This window comes from Ambystoma mexicanum, chromosome 10 (assembly GCF_040938575.1).
Source record: "Ambystoma mexicanum isolate Mex_15411 chromosome 10, UKY_AmexF1_1, whole genome shotgun sequence".
Taxonomy (NCBI): Eukaryota; Metazoa; Chordata; class Amphibia; order Caudata; family Ambystomatidae; genus Ambystoma; species Ambystoma mexicanum.
In genome coordinates, this window is record NC_090932.1 from 21203202 (window position 1) to 21223709 (window position 20508).

At 46.8% G+C, this 20508-nt stretch overlaps 1 protein-coding gene across 3 annotated transcripts in view; it reads left to right on the forward strand.

Annotated features, from left to right (window-relative positions):
* LOC138491108 (probable cation-transporting ATPase 13A4) overlaps positions 1-20508 on the forward strand; it is a 1567030-nt gene that overhangs the window by 1195157 nt on the left and 351365 nt on the right. For all 3 annotated transcript variants that reach the window (XM_069617430.1, XM_069617431.1, XM_069617432.1), the window contains one exon: positions 17670-17787. In XM_069617430.1, the coding sequence (XP_069473531.1) occupies positions 17670-17787 (118 nt within the window). The remainder of the gene's footprint in view (positions 1-17669; positions 17788-20508) is intronic.

Below are 20508 nucleotides of genomic sequence, written 5' to 3' on the forward strand. Positions count from 1 at the left end.
GGTCACTATCGTATTTCCATCCGACGCCATTATCATTGATCCGTTAGTGTCCACCACTTTGAGGGGAGTGGGTTCATGAGGCAGGGACAGCTTCCCCCTCACATTTTTTGTTCTCACCAGTACTCGATCGCCTATCTCAAAGCTGTCACTTTGCAGATTCCTGCGGTCGTTCACCCTTTCATTTGCCCTCTCCTTCCTTCAGCTACTGCGTCATCAATGACCCCAGGTGAGCGTGGATGGTGGTCTGGGAGAAAACCGCGCGGGCACCATTGAAATAGTGCTTCAGCGGGGGACACCCCCGCAGAGCAATGAGGAGTTGTACGATACTCTGCCAGAAACTTGTATAGGGCGTGCTTCTCGCACTCCCCCTGCCCGTGGGCTATCCGGAATACTTTATTCAATGTCCTCATGACTCTTTCGACGTCCCCGTTTGCTCTCAGCCACAGTGGCATGATTTTGCGGTGGACAACACCTTGGTTGCGCAGGTATTCTGCAAACCCTCTCCCCTGAAAAGGAGGTCTGTTATCGGAGTATACCTTGACTGGGAGACCATGGGTGGCAAAGATCCTCTCCAGCGCCAGGATTATGTCTTCTAGGGCTGTAGATTCCCCAAACTTAACCTCCGGATACCTTGACCACTGATCAACCAGGACCAAGAAATGGCTGTCACGACAGGTCAACCCAAAGTCCATGTGTATCGTGCCTCATGGCAGACAGCTCCTGTCCATGCTCTCAATCCGGGGTTCTCGTCTGTGTGGCAGCGATGCTTGACACCACACACAGTTGCGGTCAAGTTTCTCCACCCGCTCTTCTAGCCCCTGGAACCACACCTTCATGTGGAGGCAGGCTTTGGTCTTGGCAATGCCCTGGTGGCCTTTGTGTGCCAGTTCTAATGCCTTGCCCACGAGGCTGGCTGGGACAACTAATTTCGTGCCCCTTAGTACAAAGCAATCGTCCAGAAATGTGAGTTCCCCTCTCACTTTCCACAAACGCTCAAGCGCTGTCCTCGCCTCTGTGGTCCGTGCCTCAAGCTTTTCAAGGACTCCCCGCCATTCCCCTCTCGTTCCAGCTGTCTGGAGAATTCTGAAGCACTCATCATCGGCTGACGCCTTTCGAATGTCGTCAACTGACATGAGTGTTGGGGCCATCGCCTCGGCAATGTTGTTTATATACTCCTCAGTCTCCACCTCTTCCGTGCTCTCTGTCTTTGGGAGTGGCGTGACAAGTAGTCTGCAGCATTGGTGGCCCCGGGGCGGAACGTGAGCTGCACATCATATTCCTGTAGGGCAAGAAGCCACTTCTCGATTCTCGCTGGTGGCTTAGCAGAGGATCCAGTCATGATCGGGATCAGGGGTTTGTGATCCATAATGACTTTCACCGGTTTGCCGTAGATGTAGAGATGATAATGTCTGCACCCCCAAAGTACCGCCAAAGCCTTTGTTCAATCTGGGAATATCTCTGCTTGGTTGCCAAGAGAGCCCGGCTAGCAAAAGCCATGGTTGCATAAGGACGGCCCCAAGCCGAACGGGCTGGCGTTGACTATTATCTCTGAATCCTTTTATCATTGAAGAACGCCATTGTGTCTTGTGCTGTCAGAGCTCCTTTGATCTTGTCGAATGCGCTCTGTTCAAGCGCCGTCCTTCTCCATGCGCACTCCTTTTTCGTCAGACTTCGGAGCAGTTTGGCCAGAGTTGCAAGGTCTTGTATAAATCGGCCACAATACGTGGCCATTCCGAGGAAGCTGCGCACCTCTGACACATTTATCGGTGCACTTGCTTCCTTGATGTCTGTCACTTTTTCCAGGTCAGGGGATATGCCACCCTCTTGGAATACAAATCCCAAAAACTTGATCTTTTTCTACATCAGAGTGCATTTGTCCCGGTGAAGCGTGAGGCCAAGCTGTTGGATGTGCTGCAATACACCTTCCAGTCTCTCCAGATGCTCCTGTTCAGACCTCCTCGTTCATGATATTGTTGCTGATATTAATTGCACCTTGTAGTCTCGCCAGCGCCCCTCTGATGGCATTTTGGAAAACCTCTGCGGCTGAGGAGATTCCGAAGCTCAGGCGTTTGTACCTGTATAGACCTTTGTGTGTGCTGAAGGTTGTAATGTAGTGCGATTCTGGATCCAGTTCAAGCTGGTGATATCCGGCGTGGAGGTCCAACTTGGAAAATAACATGCACCCTGTAGGTCCGCCAGGATGTTATCCAGGGTCGGTGTAATGTGTCGCTCCCGACGGATTGCTCTGTTCGGGAGGTGCATATCCACACAGATGCGTATGACGTCTGGCTGCTTGGATTTCCTTGCAATTACTATGGGAGAGACCAAAGGAGTCGGGCCTTCCACCTTTTCGATGATTTCGAGATGGATCAGGTTGTCAAGATCTTGCTCCACGTGTTCTCTCAGGTGAAATGGCACCATGCGATGGATGCTTCAACGTGACCGGTTGTACCATGTTGTCAATGTGCAGCTGCACCGGGTCACCTACGAGCCTCCCAATTCCGGAGAACACCTTCGTATATCTGGTGAGCAGTGTCTGGACGTCCTGCAGATGCACTCCAAATGCGAAGTTCACAATATGCAATGCCTCGGCGGCGGCGCACCCTAATAGAGTCACCTCGCTCACTTTGGTTACAAAGAAACAGGCCTTAATTGATGTGTCCTCATGAGTGACTCTGGCCACAAACGCACCCTCCAAAGGTAGCGGTTGCTTCCGACTGAAAGTAAAGATAGGGACCTTTGTCTTTCTTAGGGGTGGTGCACTCTCCAGCTGTCAGTAGTGGTCCTCCGCCATGACGCTCACAGAAGCGCCAGTGTCTATCAACACGGGTATTGGGGAGTCACAGATGCGAATTACGCACCTTGGCTGTCGCCTTCTGGACCTTTGTAGGACCGACATGCACGAGATGAAAAAAACATCCTCTTCGTCATCTTCCGGCTCGTCAGGCTCGTCCTCCTCTGCTGTGGGCTATTCAACCTTGGCAACCTTGCGCTGTGCCTTCTCCAGCGTAGGTCTCGAGGATACCGGGCCTCTTGAATGCGTTGATGGTGCCGGTGCTCTGCAGACACACGCAAAATGGTTTGCTATGCCACAGAAACCGCACACATGTCCTTTCGCCGGACATTCCTTGGGGTGAGGCAGGTCATACCCGCAGTTAAGGCATTGGGTGCTGACCCCTCCCTTGTCCTCTTTCCTGCCCCACTGCTGGCACCTGTCGCTCTTCTGGAACTGTCTCCGTTCCACTCCGCACATATCCTCCAGCTTGATTGCCTTCATCGCCGAGCACATCTTGTTGGCGTGGACATCTGCAAGCTCGTGGGAGTGCCCAAGCTCCAGGATGCGCGCAAGGGTGATTCCGGGCTCACGCAGTATTGGCGTTGCAGCTTGATCTTGAGGCAGCCCTATATGATTTGTTGTTGTATCTCGTGCTCCACGTCTGGCCAGGCACACGCCACTGGCATGCGACATAGCCTGCTGTGAAAAGCATCGAGAGATTCACCTTCTTTCTGGACCGCGGTCCTCATGAGGGTGCTCTCGTAGTTCACATTAGCCATTAGTGCAAAGTACTCCAGAAGAGCTGCTTTAGCCGCTACGAATGAGTTGTAAACAGGTTGCAGGGTCTCAAAGGTATTGTGTACCGCCAGACTGGCTGAGTACAGCATGATGGACATCATGGTCTCGTCGTCATCCTATCCGGTGGCCTTGAAGAACATATCCAACCTCTTCACCCACGCAATCCATCGGGACCCAATGAAGACGGGGCCCCCGAAATGTCAAACTCCTGCAATGGGGCGAGGTGTGCCAACGAGCGTGGCAGGGTGGCAGCCTGCAGCGCTTCTCCTTCATCCGCCATGTTCACAAGTTGTGGTGGTTCTGTAAATGTAGGCCCAGCTGTCTATGGACGCACCACCGCAGTGGTAATTGTGGGGTCAGGGCGCACAAGCACTCACCTCCTGAGCTGCAACCCTCCCAAATGTCAGCCGCCTGGGTGGCAGTTGGGTGCACAGGCACTCCGCTGAGGAGCCGCAACCCACAATGTCATTGTCAGTGCATGGCACTGTACCGGTGGCAGCGTGTGGCGCTGAAGGAGTGTTGGGGCAGTCTTGCTCAGTCACTGATCCTAGCAGCGTGCAGTGCTCAGTGATGATAGAAGGTCATTCCAATGAATGTTGAGAGGAACAGAAACATTTTTTTTTTAAATGGGCCGCCCCTCCCCCTCTGTGCACAGGCCTATCTGGCGCATGCCGCAGCTCTGAGAGAACACAGGGGGCCCGTGGGAGAGGCTGAGAGCCTTGTTGGGTTTATGGTGAATAAACAACCCTGCTGCGGGCAGGACCAGCAGCTGTGTGCTGGAGACGGTGGGTCAGGCTCCGGAGCTCAGATAAAGACTCGGACGCCAGTGTTGTGCTTACCAGGTACCCGCTCCAACTGACGCATGCGCCGCGGGGACCCACCTTTATTGGCATACATTGTGACTGCGTCCGCAGTCTCTTGAAGGGGACACAAAATGCGCAACTTGGTGTTTGCCGCCTTGGCTAATTTGCTGTCCCAGTCGGGCCCTGGCTGTTTGCAGCTGTAAAAACATGCTCCAGAGTGTACCTGACACATCACCCTGCATGTCTGGTTTGCATGGCTGGTATCTGGCTAAAATGCTCTATGTGTTGTCAGGACAGCATGTTCTTCTTAGCATCACAGGTCATCAGTGGTGCAAGGCATGTTTCAGTCATACGTCGCTAGTCTACGTCACTTGATGACCACTCAAGGGAGTCATCAGATGGTAATCATTAGGCAAGTGCATACCCTGGACTTTAAAAAGGGTATGCACTATATTCATATATGGGTTGTGATAATCAATATGCCCTCTCACTCCCCCACCCCATCCCACCTCCTTTTCTGTGGTTTTTGCACATCTAGTTCTTTATTGGTCAACTATCATACAGCTCATTTTTAACATTTTGATGGCCTTAGTCATCACTGACCTTGCCAAGCATGTAAACATTAGGACAACAGTTTTCATTTTATTCTGGGAGCTGTAGTCTTTCTTTCACTGATGTTGCTTGAAACAACATGGCACTGAATGTAGTAGAGTGAGACACACGATTTTAGCCTAGGGCCGAGTAGCACAAGTTCTATGTGGCTCTCCAGTAGGTATGTCGGTGTATGTGACTTTCCTATACTAACTGCACTATTGTGAGTGCAACACATTGAACTGAAAGTACTCAACACTGGCAGTCAGGTGTCACGTAATTTTTTTTCAGAGCCCATTCTTACTATTCTCCCCTGCCTTCCTGATAGTAATCCATAGCCATCCTGTACAGCATACACTTAATTTACAGCCAGTTTGGTGTCTTCTTGGAGGGATATCTCTGTGTTTTTAGAGCAATTTCCACTTAGTTTGGTCTGTGCTGAATGCTCCTAGAGGGCACTGCCTTTTTGGTGTAGTCCTTTGTTTGTTTCTGTCAGTTTTCCTCTCCCCTCCAACTCTCCATTTCTTATGCACTGCTCCCAGGGCAGCCTTGTCCGGGCAGCCCATGAAAGGCACAGGCTTAGGTCGCCTCCTTAAGGTGTCAACCATCACTGTACGCCTGCCACCCCAGCCTCCAGGACAGCACACTCCCCATCTACAGGTACATCCAGGTAAGGGATGTCCTCACTGAATCTTACTGTATCCTGGCACACCTGTATGTGGTTGCCAAGGTGTTCCAACTGGGGTCTTGTTACGTTAAATCTCACCACTTGCTGCATTTTGCCACACTTGCAATTTGCAAAACTAGATTTCCCAGTTTAGGATGCTGCTTTAAAACCTGTCACTGTTTATGTTTCCCACGCTTTCATTTTCCCTTCCATAGTCACCCAAATGTAGTGCACCACATTTCAAATGTTTCTGTTGTGTGGCTGTCAACATTCTAGAATGTTGATGCTATTGGGGTTAGACCACATTTGGATTTTGCCACAGTTTGGGTTGAATCACAGCAGATTTTTGCTGTGGTGTGGGTCGCACAACATTACAATGTTGCTGCTGCGTGAGTTGGTTAACGCTACTTTTGAATTTTGCAACAATAGAATTGTAATGATTTAGTTAACGCAGCTTTATAATTTAGCCTTACTAGAATTGTACTGAGTTAGTTAACAGTATTTTTGATTTGAGCCACACCAGAACTTTACTGATTTGGCATCCACTGCTTTTGAATGTAGAATTGTAATGATTCAATTAATGCTGCTTTTTCATTTAGCCAATCTAGAATTGTACTGATTTGGTATACGCTGCTTTTGAATTTTGCCAGACCAGAATTGTACTGAGTTAGTTAACTCTGCTTATGATTTAGCTACACTAGAATTGTACCGATTTGGTGTCCTCTGTTTTTGAATTTAGCCTCATGAAATTTGTACTGATTTATTTAGCGCTGCTTTGAGTTTAACTGCACCAAAATTATAACCTGCTGCTTTTGAACATCTCCTGTTTTTGAATTTAGGCACACTAAGGATTTATAGTTAATGCTGCTTTTTTAATTTAGCCACACTAGAATTGCACTGAGTTAGTTAATGCTGCTTTTAAATGTAGCCACACTAGAACAGTATGTGCAGCCCTCCCTTACTGCTCTGCACTGCATTCTTGAATGTAATCTGTAGCCATCCTGCACAACAGCCACTTGCTAAGGTGTTTAGGGCTTGTTTGGTGCCTTTTTGGAGGGATTATCTATGTCTTCACCGGGATTTCCAATCCATTTGATGTGCTGGAATGGTCCTAGACCACCCGTCTTTGTGGTCGAGTTCCTTGTTTCTAGCCTTTTTTCTCCCCCCTCACACTCTCCATTTCTTAATCACTGCTCCCGTGGCAGCCTTGCACTGGCAGCCAGTGAAGGGCACAGTCTAAGGGCACCTTCCTTGGGGTGCCTACCATCCCTGTTTGCCCTGGTGCCCCAGTCCTGCAAAAAGCCACACGCCACAGCTACTCTTAGGTAAGGGATGCCTACTTTGTATCTCTCCACTGTTTGTGCATTGCCACTACTTGCATTTAGCCCCAGAGTGCCCCGAAAGTAGATTTTGATGCCTTGTCATCATGCCACTATTTGTGTAGGGCCACCATTTGCATTTAGTCCCTAGAGTGTCCCAAAAGTAGATTTTGCTCCCTGAAATCTTGCCACTGTTTGTATTTTGGCACTAGAAACATTTAGCCCCCAGAGTGTCCCAAAAGTAGATTTTGCTGCCTTGTCATCAAGCCACTGTTTGTATTTAGCACTACTTGCATGTAGCCCACAGAATGTCCCAAAAGCAAATTGTGCTGCCTTGTCATCACACCACTGTTTGTGTAGTACCACCATTTGTATTTAGCCCCCAGAGTGTCCCAAAAGTAGATTTGGCTGCCTTGTTATCACGCCACTGTCACAACCACAGGACAAGTTCTGCAGAGGGGCTTCTTCCTCTGGGCACTCCGAAGCTTTACACAGCTTAGCACCCAATCAATTAAAATGAAACCAATAAATACACCCACAAGACAAGATCACAGAGAGAAACAAGCCACCACAATCCTACAACCACAGTGAGGCTGACGCCACTGTGTGTCGCAACACTTCTACTTTCCCTTGATACCAGGAAAGTAATCGGACCAGGAGGGCACCCGCCCCTGGAATATATCACAAACCTGGATTCCAAGAACAGGGCGAAAAAGCAAGACACCAAAATCCTACAACCACAGTGAGGCGCACCACTGTGGGTCACAGCACAATGACCTACCACCTAAATAAAGAAAGAGGTCATCCCAGGAAACCTCATACCCAGTACAAAGCACAAATCATCAACACCTATGACAAAGCAAGCCAACAGAAACCTAGAACCACAGAGAGGCACCCACCATTACATCTAAGCCCACTTCAATCTTCCCAATCAAACACCATTTAACACCACGATTCATCTAGTCAGATCAAAAGGAGCAGAGAATCAAGCAGCACGAGAAAACTGCACAAGCAGTAAGCCAAACAATGAAAACAATATATTCACACAACCAAACCCGCCGTACAATACCATGCCACAACAGCCCAACAAATCAATAGCACATACATGCCACGATACAAGAAGGACAAAGAAACAAGAATGGAAACTGGAATAAGAAAGTGCAATGAAATTGCACCCCCTTCAAACTGGAATGACCTACCAGAATTTGCAAAACCTAAAAATTTCCAGCAACCACCACTAAACATAGTGCAAGACAAGAAAAAAAACCAGCATACATATCTGACTACCACTCCACCTACAATCTACCACAATGGAAAACAAACAACCCACAACTAAGTACGCAATGAATCTTAGAGTGGACCCCACCGTACTTTCCAACCGCACACCACAAAACCAAGCAACTCCAAAGACATTTTCAGAGAAACCCCAACAAGAATCAGAGCTAAGCTGGAATCCTTAAACATCCGCACCCCTTACATAACTAGAGACCGAACAAGTACCACACAGACGCCTAAACACTCCACCACTATGAACCATAACAAAGAAACCTATCACTCAACTTAATTCAATTCAGTGATCAAAGTGAGCGGAACTGGGCAGGAGCAGTGTTCAATTTTTTTTGTTTGTTTCTATTAACCATTCCTCTACTTTTTACGACCCTAATCGCCATTCTATACAGAGGATCTGTCCATTCATGTACTTGTGCAAGTGTAAAGTTCTAATGGGGGCCTTAGTTACTGGTCACTTTGAGTATTTCGATGCACCAGCCGCAACACCTTGTCACATGTTCCAGTATGCTTCCTCTGACCCCTCCCTTTCCGAGACCAGAGTTCCACTACTTTTTTGGTACACTTCTACCACTGATTAAACTCCACAGCAAAGAGGTAGAAGCCCCAACTGCTCACCCAGCCAATGAAAGCCTCACCCAAGAGAGAACTGAAAAACAGACAGGCATCACTGGAGCCGTGATGTGGGAAATGATACGCAACAAAGAGTGAGGAAACACACACTCTACACTGCAGTGTACTCAATCTAAGATCTATGGCAAAGCACAAGACAGAAATACAAAAAAGGTCGCAGGCGCCCCTCTCTAGAAAGAACACGGCATGATAACCTGTTCTGTGTTTTTTCCCCACATTAAGAGTCTGCAGCCATCGCTTTTTGCTCACTGTGCTTTTCACAAAGGAGGAATATTAATTTGCATATCAGTCTTTGTCCTATTCACAAGGGCATTCCAGCACTGAAATGCCAGGCAAACCTCCTTTGTACAAGAGTACGAACAGCAACCCCAGACAATTGAAGGAGTGCAACTCTTCAGATTTGACACTGGAACAACAGGAGGAGTGCACATTTCTGTTGAATCAGTTTGCCTCCTTGTTTTCACTGACACCAGGCTTGAACCCTTGGGGCCAGTATGATATTCTGACTGGCCACAGTCTCCCTGTCAAAAGCAGGGGTTACAGAATGTCAGACCATGTAAGAACCAACATAAAGGTAGAGGTCAAGAAGATGCTTAATCTTGGGGTTATTGAGCCATCTACAAGTCTAAGGTCTAGTCCAGTTATATTAGTGCCAAAAGCAGGAAACATAGACTTGAGATTCTGTGTGGACTATAGAGCTCTTAATGCGGTCACCACGACTGATGCCCACCCTTTACCCAGGACAGATGAAATGGTGGACACACTTGGTGCAGCCAAGTTCCTCAGTAAATTTGCCCTAACCTCAGGGTATTGGCAAATAGATCTGACAGACCATGCCAAGGAGAAAACTGCATTCTCCACCCCAGCAGGCCTCTACCAGTTTAAGGTTATACCTTTGGGACTTAAGAATGCACCTGCTACATTTCAGAGGGTGGTGAACCAAGTCCTGAATGGGTTAGAGGACATCTGCATGGCATACTTGGATGACATTGCAGTGTTCAGCCTCACTTGGGAAAAGCATCTTGACCACCTAGGATATGGTTTGCAGGTTCTGGAACAGGCACATCTGACATTAAAGGCTAGTAAATGTCAAATTGGTCAGAATAACGTTGTCTACCTTGGACTTGAGGTAGGAGGAGGAGGTGAAATCAGGCCATTGCCTAGCAAAGTACCAGCTGTACAAGACTGGACCATCCTTATTACTCAGACTCAAGTGGGTGCCTTCCTAGGTCTCACTGTGTATTACAAGAACTTCATAGAGAACTATGGTACCATACCTTCTCCCTTAAATGTGATCTCCTCACCCAAATTCCCCAAGAAGGTCACGTGGAATGAGGAGTGCATTAAGGCTTTTGAAGGACTGAAGAAATCCTTTTGTCAAGCTCCAGTCTTGAGAGCTCCTGACTACAACCAATCCTTCATTGTACAAACAGATGATTCTAACACAGAGATAGGTGCAGTTTTGAGCCAACTGGCTGAGACCGGCAGGGAACACCCTACCTGCTTCATCAGTAGGAAATTGAAGGACCGTGAAACAAGGTGGGCAACTATAGAAAGTGAATGTCTTGCCATGGTGTGGTCTCTGAAGCAGTTTCAGCCACACTTGTATGGTTCTACTTTCATTATTCAGACAGACCACCAACTCTTGAGATGTTTAATGCAGATAAGGGGGGGAAATCCAAAATTGTTGAGATGGTTAATCAGCCTGCAAGGATGTGATTTTACCATAGAGCAGGGTGTAATCACTAAAATGCTGATGCTCTCTCCATAAAGTATGACCGACTGGAATAGTAGATAAACACATCATTTAAAGGAGAACTGTGCATTGCCGTTCCCATGAGCCATTTTGGTTTCCACACGGCAGGAGCTCCCATATACATAGAGGAAAGCAGTCTATGCACTAGGAGCGCAGCAGTCAATAGAGTGACTTTCTCTGTATGTGATGTTGCGGTGAGTTATACTATGTTAAGAAACAGTAGTGTGCCACTCAGGTCTAAATGGGCCTAGAGGGCAACTGCACATGCAAAATGAAGGAGAAGTTGACAAAGCATCCACGTCCACCTCACACCCACTGCATTATCACCAGCAGTGGGCCTTGTTCATAGAGAGAGTCATACTGATGACATGCCTTGTAAGAATTATAATTCACTAAGACTATTTCATATACACCACAAAACACGCATCACCATACATTATTTATGTGTTGTGGATTTGTAAGGACCGTATACATCAAGAAATTGTGTTTCAAATGCTTTTAGTGCAACCTGTTGGAGTGCATGCAGAAATTGCAGGAAAAGTCAGTTGCAATGCTCGCAAGCAGAACTTGCCGGATAAGTCTCATATATTGCTCGCAAGCTGAACTTGCCAGATAAGTCTCATGCATTGCTCGCATGCATAACCTGCTGGATAAGTCTCATGCATTGCTCACATGCATAACTTGCTGGATAAGTCTCATGCATTGCTCACATGCATAACTTGCTGGATAAGTCTCATGCATTGCTCGCAAGCAGAACTTGCCGGATAAGTCTCATGCATTGCTCGCATGCATAACTTGCTGGATAAGTCTCATGCATTGCTCGCATGCATAACCTGCTTTATAAGTCTCATGCATTGCTCGCAAGCAGAACTTGCCGGATAAGTCTCATACATTGCTCGCCTGCATAACTTGCTGGATAAATCTCATGCATTGCTCACATGCATTACTTGCTGGATAAGTCTCATGCATTACTCGCATGCATAACTTACTGGATAAGTCTCATGCATTGCTCGCATGCATAACTTGCTGGACAAATCTCATGCATTGCTCGCATGCATAACTTGCTGGATAAGTCTCATGCATTGCTCACATGCATAACTTGCTGGATAAGTCTCATGCATTGCTCGCATGCATAACTTGCTGGACAAATCTCATGCATTGCTCGCATGCATAACTTGCTGGATAAGTCTCATGCATTGCTCACATGCATAACTTGCTGGATAAGTCTCATGCATTGCTCGCAAGCAGAACTTGCCGGATAAGTCTCATGCATTGCTCGCATGCATAACCTGCTTTATAAGTCTCATGCATTGCTCGCAAGCAGAACTTGCCGGATAAGTCTCATACATTGCTCGCATGCATAACTTGCTGGATAAATCTCATGCATTGCTCACATGCATAACTTGCTGGATAAGTCTCATGCATTACTCGCATGCATAACTTACTGGATAAGTCTCATGCATTGCTCGCATGCATAACCTGCTTTATAAGTCTCATGCATTGCTCGCATGCATAACTTGCTGGACAAATCTCATGCATTGCTCGCATGCATAACTTGCTGGATAAGTCTCATGCATTGCTCACATGCATAACTTGCTAGATAAGTCTCATGCATTGCTCACATGCATAACTTGCTGGATAAGTCTCATGCATTGCTCACATGCATAACTTGCTGGAGAAGTCTCATGCTTCGCTCGCATGCATAACTTGCCGGATAAGTCTCATTCATTGTTCAATAAATATAATGGAGGCAAAGTTGAAATTGAAACATAAAACACATACTTGAAAGGGAACAGCACTTATGACTTCACACCATTGATGTATATTTGAATCTCTCGTCCGTTACCATGAACACAGATAGTAGGTACAGCTGTTACAACTAACCTCGGAGTCATTCTGGAGTTGCCCTTCTTTGTATATTCAGACAGCTGTGAAATGTTCACTACAGTTGCAGGATACATTGCCTTGCACATCTTCCAAGACATCATTGGCACGGATATCACTGTGTGAAATTGAAACACGTGTGTATAGGCGCGTTATAAAGGCCATATTATATCATATCGATTCCATTGTGTGGAAAGCCACAAATGAGCAGCTTAGAGAGGCTTAGCTTCACCTCACTGGTGAGGCCCGACTATCCAGAAACACATGTCTGGGGTGGGTTGCGGATGGTACTCTTGTTCAGAGGAGAATTGCCTGGCATTACGGTGCAGGACTGCCCTTGTGGGTGGGACCAGACTGATATGCAAATGGATATTTCTCCTCTCTGAAAGGTGCAGTGAGCAAAAACGTGGTTGCAGACCCTCCCGAGTGGGCAACTTCCCAGAGAACAGGTCATTTGGCCGCGTTCGTTCTTGGTAGAGGGGCTCCCAGACATTTTGCAATAATGTTGAGAGACAGATTTTAGAGTCAAAGTTGACTTGATATCCTTATGCGCAGGAGGTGTATATGTGAAATGTGGGAAGATACCGCATGAGCAGTCTTTTCATGCATTTTAAATGAACTGCACTGCATTTTACATACCAGATCCAGGATCCGATAAGGTCAAGGCTGCTAACATAAGGGCACAACATGGAAGGCCTTAGGAGTTCTTAAACATAAGCCATAATCAAAAAGTTGCATGACCTGTTCAGGAATAACTGGCAACCAAAATTGCCTTCTGGACACCTCAAATGATTGCACCACACACCAGTAGTAGATCAACATGGTACAACATCTTTGTGGATTGGATCTACAAGTGGTATTGTTTATGACCTCTTCATGTAGACCGGCAGCCAAGTGGTGGTGGCAGCAGGCTGTGTTTCCTCAGATTTCAGTATATGGAGCACCTGCATGTGGCCAGCATGAGACACTGTGACTGTGGGGTTAGATATCTGTATGTGGCCAGCATGAGACACTGACTGTGGGGTTAGATGTCTGTATTTGGCCAGCATGAGACACTGTGACTGTGGGGTTAGATATCTGTATGTGGCCAGCATGAGACACTGACTGTGGGGTTAGATGTCTGTATTTGGCCAGCATGAGACACTGTGACTGTGGGGTTAGATATCTGTATGTGGCCAGCATGAGACACTGACTGTGGGGTTAGATATCTGTATTTGGCCAGCATGAGACACTGTGACTGTGGGGTTAGATATCTGTATGTGGCCAGCATGAGACACTGTGACTGGGGTTAGATATTTGCATGTGGCCAGCAGGAGACACTGTGCCTGTGGGGTTAGATTTCTGCATGTAGCCAGCAGGATACACTGTGCCTGTGGGGTTAGCTATCTGCATGTGGCCAGCAGGAGACACTGTGCCTGTGGGGTTAGCTATCTGCATGTGGCCAGCATAAGGCACTGTGACTGTGGGGTAAGATATCTGCGTGTGGCCAGGATGTGACACTGTGACTGTGGGGTTAGATATCTGCCTGTGGCCATCATGAGACAATGTGACTGTGGGGTTAGATGTCTGCATGTGGCTAGCATAAGACAATGTGACTGTGGGGTTAGATATCTGCATGTGGCCAGCTTGAGACACTGTGGCTGTGGGGTTAGATGTCTGCATGTGGCCAGAATGAGACAATGTGACTGTGGGGTTAGATATCTGCATGTGGCCAGCATGAGCCACTGTGACTGGGGTTAGATATCTGCATGTGACCAGCATGAGACACTGTGACTGTGGGATTAGATATCTGCATGTGGCCAGCATGAGACACTGTGACTGTGGGGTTAGATATCTGCATGAGCCACTGTGACTGTGGGGTTAGATATCTGCATGTGGCCAGCATGAGCCACTGTGACTGGGGTTAGATATCTGCATGTGACCAGCATGAGACACTGTGACTGTGGGGTTAGATATCTGCATGTGGCCAGCATGAGACACTGTGACTGTGGGGTTAGATATCTGCATGTGGCCAGCAGGAGATACTGTGACTGTGGGGTTAGATATGGACACTGTGACTGTGAGGTAAGATATCTGCATGTGGCCAGCTTGAGACACTGTGGCTGTGGGGTTAGATATCTGCATGTGGCCAGCTTGAGACACTGTGGCTGTGGGGTTAGATGTCTGCATGTGGCCAGAATGAGACAATGTGACTGTGGGGTTAGATATCTGCATGTGGCCAGCATGAGCCACTGTGACTGGGGTTAGATATCTGCATGTGACCAGCATGAGACACTGTGACTGTGGGGTTAGATATCTGCATGTGGCCAGCATGAGACACTGTGACTGTGGGGTTAGATATCTGCATGTGGCCAGCATGAGACACTGTGACTGTGGGGTTAGATATCTTCATGTGGCCAGCAGCAGATACTGTGACTGTGGGGTTAGATATGGACACTGTGACTGTGAGGTAAGATATCTGCATGTGGCCAGCTTGATACACTGTGGCTGTGGGGTTAGATATCTGCATGTGGCCAGCTTGAGACACTGTGGCTGTGGGGTTAGATGTCTGCATGTGGCCAGAATGAGACAATGTGACTGTGGGGTTAGATATCTGCATGTGGCCAGCATGAGCCACTGTGACTGGGGTTAGATATCTGCATGTGACCAGCATGAGACACTGTGACTGTGGGGTTAGATATCTGCATGTGGCCAGCAGGAGACACTGTGACTGTGTGGTTAGATATGGACACTGTGACTGTGGGGTTAGATATCTGCATGTGGCCAGCAGGAGATACTGTGACTGTGGGGTTAGATATGGACACTGTGACTGTGGGGTTAGATATCTGCATGTGGCCAGCAGGAGATACTGTGACTGTCGGGTTAGATATGGACACTGTGACTGTGGGGTTAGATATCTGCATGTGGCCAGCAGGAGACACTGTGACTGTGGGGTTAGATATCTGCATGTGGGGAGACACTGTGACTGTGTAGTTAAATATCTGCATGTGGCCAGCAGGAGACACTGTGACTGTGTGGTTAGATATGGACACTGTGGCTGTGGGGTTAGATATCTGCATGTGGCCAGCAGGAGACACTGTGACTGTGTGGTTAGATATCTGCATGTGGCCAGCAGGAGACACTGTGACTGTGGGGTTAGATATCTGCATGTGGCCAGCAGGAGACACTGTGACTGTGTGGTTAGATATGGACACTGACTGTGGGGTTAGATATGGACACTGTGACTGTGGGGTTAGATATCTGCATGTGGCCAGCAGGAGACACAGTGACTGTGGGGTTAGATATCTGCATGTGGCCAGTAGGAGACACTGTGACTGTGTGGTTAGATATCTGCATGTGGCCAGCATGAGACACTGTGACTGTGGGGTTAGATATCTGCATGTGGCCAGCAGGAGACACTGTGACTGTGGGGTTAGATATCTGCATGTGGCCAGCAGGAGATACTGTGACTGTGGGGTTAGATATGGACACTGTGACTGTGATGTAAGATATCTGCATGCCATGATTAGTGCATCCCTTCGCATAGTCAATTGACTTCGAAAAGAGGACTATAGTGGCGTCTTCTAGGCATTGTGATACATTCCAGTGTAAGATCCTGCCTCATGAAGTGAGCTCATGCTAATGCTTATTTTTGGCAGTGGTCAGTTTGGTGATGAAAGGGAGGCTTCCATCTGAGCCTAGATGGGCAATGTGTGTATTTATGTGTATTGACACTGTCTGCATTTGACCAGGTAGAGATATTGTGTCTGCAAGGGAAAATACTTGCATGCCACTGGCGATTGTATACCTTTGAGTAGTCAATTAACTGTGAAAAGAAGATTGCTTGTGGCACATCCTGGCGTGAGATGCTGCTGAATTCAATAAGCTTATGCAATTGTTCATTGCTTGCAGTGGTCTCTGGATGATGTCGGGCAATCTGTGGGTGGAGCCTGAATGGCTTGTTCACATGTTTGTCTATTTGGACTGTCTGTGTTAGTCTATCAAGAGACACCGGACCATGGTTGCCAGATATATGCCTGCCATTGAAGCTGCCATCCCCTTCAGTATTGAATGGTCTGTGACAATAGGACTGTTGGGGCATCTTCTCAGACATGCAGCTGACCCGTGTAGAACATGCCGCAGGATTGGTTTGGTTACTGCTATTGTATGTTGTTTGCAGAGATCTCTGTTGATGTGGAGTGACTTCTAGATGGAGGCTGGCATGTGCCAGTGTGCTGCTGAAGTCTAGTACCTGATGAATTTAACTGAGCCTGTTACCTGCACACATCCATACAAAATGCAGATTGCATGCCCACAATAAGTTACGATCAGCACCTTGTAACTTGGGTTCATACAAGTTGAGTGTTGCTGATCATAAGTTGAGTGATTCTGATGTAAATTGAGTGATGCTGATCGTAATTTACAGAATGCATGCAAGTTGAGTGATGCTGATCGTATGTTTAGTGATGCTGATCGTAACTTACAAAGTGCCTGCAAGTTGAGTGATACTGATCATAAGTTTAGTGATACTGACCATAAGTTAAGTGACTCTGATCATAACTCACAGAGTGGATGAAAGTTGAGTGATGCTGATCGTAAGTTGAGTGATGCTGATCAAAAGTTGAGTGATGCTGATCGTAAGTTGAGTGATGCTGATTGTAACTTACAGAGGGCATGCAAGTTGAGTGATGCTGATCAAAAGTTGAGTGATGCTGATCAAAAGTTGAGTGATGCTGATCTTAACTTGAGTGCACGCAAATTAACGGGTGATCACATGCAGTTCTCAGGGGTGCTTGATGGTCAGCTAAAGGTAGGCACAAAGGTTGTTGTGTGGTTTGTGTGGGGGCATATTGTGGGTGTTGCGGCCCAACTTGCGTATACAGTTACTTTGCGTGAACAATTCCATGAATATGCAGAGCGTCCCGAAAAACATCTTTCGCGCAGGCTCGCGCAGAGTCATCAGCACACAGCATCTGTGGGATTGATGCACCCTATTCCATGAATCAAGCCCAAAGTGCTTACTAAACTTCACTTCATTAGACCTATCTCAGAGATGTTTGCTTTTGTAGCCAGACTTACAGAGTCGTGCGAGTGACTAAGTTTTCAGAATGCAAGTGTTTTATAAATAAACTAACTGCATAATGTTAAACGTGGTTTCTGTTTTCTTTCTGAACAGTTCCTCCAGACTTCGCGAGGGTGCTCAAGCTCTACACCATGAAAGGATTCAGAGTCATCGGACTGGCCTACAAACCCCTGCCCGCCAAGCCCAACTTCAGCCTGGATAGTTTTACAAGGTAAGGATTCGGAGTCATCCGACTGGCCTATAAACCCCTGCCCGCCAAGCCCAACTTCAGCCTGGATAGTTTTTCAAGGTACGGATTCAGAGTCATCAGACTGGCCTATAAACCCCTGCCCGCCAAACCCAACTTCAGCCTGGATAGTTTTACAAGGTAAGGATTCAGAGTCATCGGACTGGCCTATAAACCCCTGCCCGCTAAGCCCAACTTTAGCGTGGATAGTTTTATAAGGTAAGGATTCAGAGTAATCAGACTGGCCTATAAACCCCTGCCGGCCCAGCCCAACTTTAGCGTGGATAGTTTTACAAGGTAAGGATTCAGAGCCATCGGACTGGCCTATAAACCACTGCCCGCCAAGCTCAACTTTAGCGTGGATAGTTTTACAAGGTAAGGATTCAGAGCCATCGGACTGGCCTATAAACCCCTGCCACCAGGAATGCATTTTTCCAGGTAAGATATCGATGAAACCCCTTTCCAGGTGCGCAACTGTGAATGAGGCCCAGTAAAGAGGCACTTTAATGTTATGGAAACACTTCAGACCTAAACAAGAGAAAGTGCTTTCTCTGCCAGGGTGCCAGCTTTGAATTAATCAAAAAAGAAATATTTAAATAATTTATATACATATCGCTCGGGATCCCTGTGCGTTTCCGAGCCCGGCCCAGGATCATCCATGCTTAGCTGAAACCAGGGTAACATTCTGTCCCCCGACTGCTGCTTTTTGGGATATAGTTTAGTGTAAGATGTCAGTAATTGCAGGTTTTTTTTAAACCCAGGACAGCCAAAACCCAAATGGACTGAACGCTTTGCAGGCACGGCAAGCTTGGCCGCGCAGCAGCTAATAGCGAGGGGATCGGTGGGAGGCCCCATCTCCAGAGGACGAGTGGGGGAGCACAGCAGCTCTGGAACTCCTCTTTAAGGCTATATAGCTTGCGTCATGCATTCTACATGTTAAATCAAACACAGACACTATGTGGTGAAAAGAGTAATTGATGTGGTTGCTGTGCCTTTTCTTGAAAACTCTATGAGCGATATCAAAGCACTGTTGGCAAAGACACGAGGTGTCCGGGGGGGGGGGGGTGCAGTGATGCTATTCTTGTCAGTGGTGGGCAAGAGATAAACACTGCTGCACTCCAAACATTATGCATAAGCGTATATGGATCATTAATGGGGGGTAGTGAGGTGCAGAGGAGAAAGTCACAACCCTGACACTAGGTTGTGGTAGTAAGAAGAAACAATAAAGTGCCCACGGGCTGTGGATCACTCACGTCCCCTGCACACTCAGATTTCCTTCAATGACAGACAATAAGTAAAACGATTTTATAGTGATAATATAAACCTCCTATTCAATCAGTCAATTATCAGTTTCTTAAATTTCTACAGTTGTCCAATGTAAGAGCAATTCAACATCACCATCAATATTCAAGTGTTTAGGCATAATATATATGCAGTAATTCAAATTCTAATGACACCATTAATTTCAGAAGTATATGGAAAATGTCCCATTTAATGGTGCATGCCATTTTAAAGAACAGTGGTATTCAATCAAACAAGTGTTCACAGGGATACAATATTCCATTTATATTGTCTTCAGTGACCAATGAACATTAGTTATAAGCTCGCTCAACGCGTTTCGGGACTCATGTTCCCTTCTTCAGGAGCAAAAATGATAAATTTGGTGCAATATCTGTTAGAAGTGCAGTTCTGATTCTCAATTTCCTTAACGGGATCTGTTTCACACAAAAACATAAATGGTACCAAAGTGAGTATATCGAAGTAATACTATCTTTTTAAGTATCATGCATTTATGACTCTCTAAATGCCTTATTTCTAGTCAACTTCATCCTACCTCTTGTTGGTGCCCCATGGATATGTTTATGATGTTAGGGTCGAAGTGAGGGTAAGTCATCTGACTCCGAACACAGATCCCGTCTTAAAGTCTCCTATAGAGAAAGTTAAGTGAGATTAAGTAGTATGTGCCAATGGCCTTAGTGAACGAGTGATCTGTATATGTATCAGGAGCGATCTCGCTTACCTCTATGTTGCTGCTAAGTATAGAAATGGTAGTTCTTGCTAGAAGAGTTTTCTTAGCTAGGAAATGTGGTTTCAAAGTTCACACGGGTAACATCCCTCTATCTGTGTAAACCATAAATGAACATAGATACATTCATGATAAGTATCCTCCTTTTTCTAACCACATAGTTATCTTGATGCGATAACAAGTTCAATATGTAGGCATCAGGGACCCTCCAAAAATTGTTACCTTCCGTCTTGTGGCTTGGGGCCCATATTCAAAATGATAATGGGCTGAAGACTGGAATCAGAGTGTTGACTGAGTCTCACGTAGCTCTATAGCGTAGCTGAGTAACAGGCTTATCAGAGGTATCTTTAATGCTTTCCTAAAGGTTCTCACAGGTCCAACCATAACAAACACAACCTGTGATGAGAAGATAAATAGAGTGACCAGTCAGCTAACCGCTCTAATGTCGCACTGTGCCTGAGTTCTGATGTTTAAAGTAATATGTGTGGCGCAAATTCAATTCTTATCTTCAGTGCGTGTAAGCAACTTCTGGCGGTCTGAAACGCATTGCCGTGTTGGTACCCAGGAGTCGGATCATGAATCGCGGGACAACCGGAAGTTAAGACTGTGATCATGATGTTTGGGCGTGAGTGCGTGATGACGTCATATGTAAACATTGAACGTCATCACGCACCGCGCTC